This window comes from Myotis davidii, unplaced genomic scaffold (genome assembly GCF_000327345.1).
Source record: "Myotis davidii unplaced genomic scaffold, ASM32734v1 scaffold461, whole genome shotgun sequence".
Taxonomy (NCBI): domain Eukaryota; kingdom Metazoa; phylum Chordata; class Mammalia; order Chiroptera; family Vespertilionidae; genus Myotis; species Myotis davidii.
The window spans coordinates 1,726,986-1,731,601 of NW_006295825.1; the positions used below are offsets into that span (position 1 = coordinate 1,726,986).

A 4,616-nucleotide genomic window follows, 5' to 3' on the forward strand; every position below is an offset into this window, starting at 1 on the left:
GCTGCGGCCTTTCCCCGCGTCCTACGCCCGCCACGACTGCAAGGACTTCGAGGCCCTGGTGAGTGTGCTTCCCTCCAGCCCCCGGCGCTGCCCGCTGTTTCCCAGGCCACGTGCCCTGTGGACCCGGTGAGGAAACACGACAGCCCCTAGACTTCATCTCCAGCCCGGCCCGCGGAGGGTTTCAGTGAGCTCAGAACACTCCCAAGGCCTCATGTGGACACTCCCCAGGCACTTTGGGGCTGTCCCTTGTGAATGACAAGTGACTTCCAGGAGTGAAGAGGGATTCAACAGGGAGGCCTCCGCACGATTTCCTGGTGTGGCCAGCAAATGGGTATTGATCTGAACCACCGGGCTCAGCCAGATAGGAAGTTACTCATCCCTTTGCAAATACACACACACACACACACACACACCCCAAAGTAACCAGAGCCACCCCTATACCTTGATCTTCAGGTGAGGTAACATATGGGCAGCGCTCTTATAAAGTGGAACATACAGTACACATGTGAGCTGTTGTTTCTTTGATGATTCACAAGGCACTTAATTTCTTGCAGAGTTCACTTTAGGGCCAGCATTCCAGATACCAGTTGTTTTTGTCATTCAAATGCTTGGAATTGCCTAGAAAAATATAATTTTCCAAAAGTGATTGTATAAGAAATAGAAAATTGAAACGGTATATAAGTCATTAAAGACACGGAGTTAGTAAATTCACTCAAAGAAAATTCCAGGCCTACCAGGTTTCCTTGGTGAGTTCTACCAATCACTGAGGTAATAAGTAATTCCAGTTGTGTACAAATTCTTCCAGAATATTGAAAAAGAGGCTAGTATAACCTTGATCCTACATCTGATAAGAATGATACAAGAAAAGAACATTATAAGCCAGTATACTCATGAGTATAAATGTAGAAATCCTCTATAAAATATTAGGATCCTGAATCTAGCAATGTATACAAAACAATTCCTCATTAACAGGTTAGGTTTATTCCAGGGATGCAAAATAAGTTCAACATTTGAACATCAATTAATGTTATGAACCACATTAACAGATTTAGGGAGGTGTTTAGAATTATGTCTGATGAGGTGGTCAGGGTTGCGTTCCCTCTTTGCTTTCACTTTCGGGATGTAATAGGACAAAGGCCCAGTCTCCTGCCTCCCACATGGTCCATTGAAACCTAGGCCAGGGATGTGTTGAGGGCATCGCAGGCCTAGGCCATCGTATACGATGTTTCAGGTTCAGGGAGGTCAGAGAAAGATAAGCCAACTGACTTTCCCCAGAGTTTGTTCTGTAAATTGAGATGTTCAGTTTTGTGAGTTTGTGATATCAGAGCCTTGGGGATGACATACCTTTATTTTGTCGATAGATTTTAACGGAGCCCTTGCTGTGGGCCAGGTGCCTAGGATGCAGGTTAACAGTGTGCTCAGCTGGACTGTGGGGTAAGCCCTATGCAGGCAGACCTCGGAGATTTTGCAGGTTCAGTTCCAGAGCACTGTAATAAAGTGAGGAAGCCCAGAGCAGGGACCCTAGTCCTTGGCACTGAGCTGGGGTCAGAGGACACCAACAAAGAGCAGTAGCTGAGACCATGCTGGATCCCTAGGGGACATGGAAGATTTCAGGGAGCAGAGAGGAAGAAAGTGCTGTTCTAGGAGGAGTAGCAGGACGGGCAGAATCCAGGAGCTCACCGGGAAGAACAAGTCTGCATTTTAGTGTGGCCGTTGTGGGGAGCAGGAAAAGGTGAGGCCAGCCAGAGCATGCAGGGCTTGGCATGTCCTGCCAAGATGTATAGATTTTATCTTTTTTATTGATTTTTAGAGAGAGGACGGGACAAAGACAGATAGAAACATTGATGAGAGAGAGGAACATCATCAACTGGCTGCCTCCTGGACACCCCTACTGGGGATTGAGCCTGCAAAACGGACATGTGCCCTGACCAGGAATCGAACCCAAGACCTCTTGGTTCCTGGGTCGACACTCAACCACTGAGCCACACCAGCTGGGCCAGGATGCATTTCTGAAAGAGCCTTGTGGTGGTAGGGTGAGAGAGGGATCTGTTCAGGAGAAGAGATAGGAGTCTGAGGGACCGCACCCACCGAGATGGTGCCCCACAGTGCACTTCATTAACTTTTACCAAGAAACATCCAAGTTGATTAGCATGCTCAGCACCTTCTCTTCCTGCTGGAAGGGCTTACTGGCAAACAGAATCAGATTTGTTTGATGAATACGGGATAAATGCAAAGGGAGCTTTGGAAGTGTTTCGATTTGTTTATGCTTTAAATTTTTTTAATTATGCAAGTAATATATTCTTGTTATAAAAAATTCAAATGCTATCAATCAAGTAAAAGTGCCCTTGATAGAGCTCACACTATCTCATGTCCCTCCTGATAGGTTATCAGTGCTCTCAGTTTGGGGCACACCCTTGCTTCCATACCCATAATTCCTTAGGAGAGCTTCAGAGAGCCCCAAATAGTCACCTCTGGAGGGACAGACTGTCCCTCTCATGGGGCCCATTGTGCCACTGAAGAAACACAGGCAGGTTCTTACCAGCCCATTCTGTTGCCATATTCCTTATTGCGCACCATTGTTAAGGAAACTGGTCCAGGCCAGACAGAGTCTTGGCTGTCTGTAGGCATGGCTTTAAGGAGCAGTTACCCAAGAGAAGGCCGCTCCCCAGGCAGGACCTGGTATGACCTCTGAGAGCATGCACATGTTCTTAGATAAACACACTTCAGGTTTCCTTTTGCCACAGTTTACATGAGTTACAGAAGAAAATGTGGAGAATTTGGCATCTGGACCTGTATCTGAGTCAGTGATTAACTTTGAAAGAAAAGGGAATGAGGTCTGGATTTGTTCTTCTGGGTCATTTTGTGGTTACCTGAAGAAGGAAGGTGTGGGCTGTTAAAAAATCTTGTATTTTGCTGTAGTGGGTTTGGCTCAGTAGATGGAGCATCAGCCTGTGAGCTTAAGGTCCAGGGTTTGATTCTGGTCAAGGGCACTTATCTCCGGTTAAGGCTCCATCCCAGACCCTCTGATCAGGGCATGTGTGGGAGGCAATTAATCGATGTGAATGACATCAATGTTTCTTTCTCTCTGCTCTCCCCCTCCCTTCCACCCTCTCTCTAAAAAAAAAGAAAAAAATCAATGGAAAAATATCCATTGGAGGATTAAGAACAACAACAAAGCATCTCCGTATTTTTTAAAAGTCTGTAACTTTTATTTATTTAACTAAAAGCACTTGGAAGTAATGTGAAACAGTTTATCATATTTAACCATTTTAAATTAATTTTCTCCATACTACAAGGTGTCATTGCACACCTATAGCACATGTTGCAGTTTCAAAAAATTAGAGCTCTGGCTTGAATTACTTTATTGATTATTGCTTTCCTGAGAATGCTCGCTGCTAAACCAAACTTGCATGGCTCTGGCCGTATCTCTCACACTCCCTAAAGCCCCAAATCATCTCTCAGGTGGCTTGTTTTGAGGATATTTTTATTCTGAAGCAGCACTTCAGTTTTACACCGGGAGGTCTTTCTATTCCCAGTGCCTGGCCTGGGAGGTGCTTATCAGATGTTTGAGGAATCAAATTGGGTATGCGTGATTGCCCAGGTGGAGGGTTTCTGCTCTTGTTCCTTGAACAAGGGTTGTCTGAGCCCTTATTGGTCAGAGAATCGGTAGCATTCTTGGGATTCCCTGTAGCCCTGACCATTGACCCTCAAACTTCATGTTTGTTTTTTTCCCCTAGGAACTCCATGCCCTGGTTTTCCATTAGCCTGCAGATCCCTTCTGGGGGTGGGAGGTGGGTGGTAATGGCTCCTTTATATATATAAAGGATGTGAGAGAAATACATCGATTGGTTACCTTCTGTACGTGCCCTGACCAGGGCCTGAGCCAGGGAGGAGCCTGCAAGCAAGGTACATGCCCTTGGCCAGAATCGAACCCGGGACCTTTTGGTCCACAAGCTGATGCTTTATCCACTGAGCCAAACTGGCTAGGGCGGCTCCTTTATATTAATTCCAGGTCCTTTCTACTTGAAAGTGGGGTTGAGGACCAGTAGCAGCATCATCTGGGAGCTTGTTAGAAATGCAGAATGCCAGGTCCTCCTCTCAGACCTACCCAATTAGGATCTGATTTTTTTTTTAAAATTCAATCTTTATTGTTCAGATTATTACAGTTGTTCCTCTTTTTTTCCCCCATAGCTCCACTCCACCTGGTTCCCAACCCACCCTCTGCCCTTACCCCACCCCACACTGTCCTCATCCATAGGTTTGCAATTTTTGTCCAGTCTCTTCCCGCATCTCACACACCCCTTTCCCCACCCCAAGAATAGTCAGTCCACTCCCTTTCTATGTCCCTGATTCTATTATAATCACCAGTTTATTCTGTTCATCAGATTATTTATTCACTTGATTTTTAGATTCACTTGTTGATAGATGTGTATTTGTTGTTACTTTGTTGTTCATAATTTTTATCTTTACCTTTTTCTTCTTCTTTCTCTTCCTAAAGAATACCTTTCAGCATTTCATGCATAGTTTCTGTTGAGAAATCAGCTGACAGTCATATGGGTATTCCCTTGTAGGTAACTATTTTTCTCTTGCTGCTTTGAAGAATCTCTCTTTGTCTT

The 4,616-nt window shown here is 45.2% G+C and overlaps 1 protein-coding gene across 1 annotated transcript in view; it reads left to right on the forward strand.

Moving 5' to 3' along the window:
- Position 1: 1 nt before the first annotated feature.
- PARP16 (poly(ADP-ribose) polymerase family member 16) overlaps positions 2-4,616 on the forward strand; it is a gene marked incomplete at its 5' end in the record, with an annotated part of 43,256 nt that continues 38,641 nt past the window's right edge. Inside the window, one exon of the mRNA XM_015568465.1 lies at positions 2-58. Within this exon, the coding sequence (XP_015423951.1) occupies positions 2-58 (57 nt within the window). The remainder of the gene's footprint in view (positions 59-4,616) is intronic.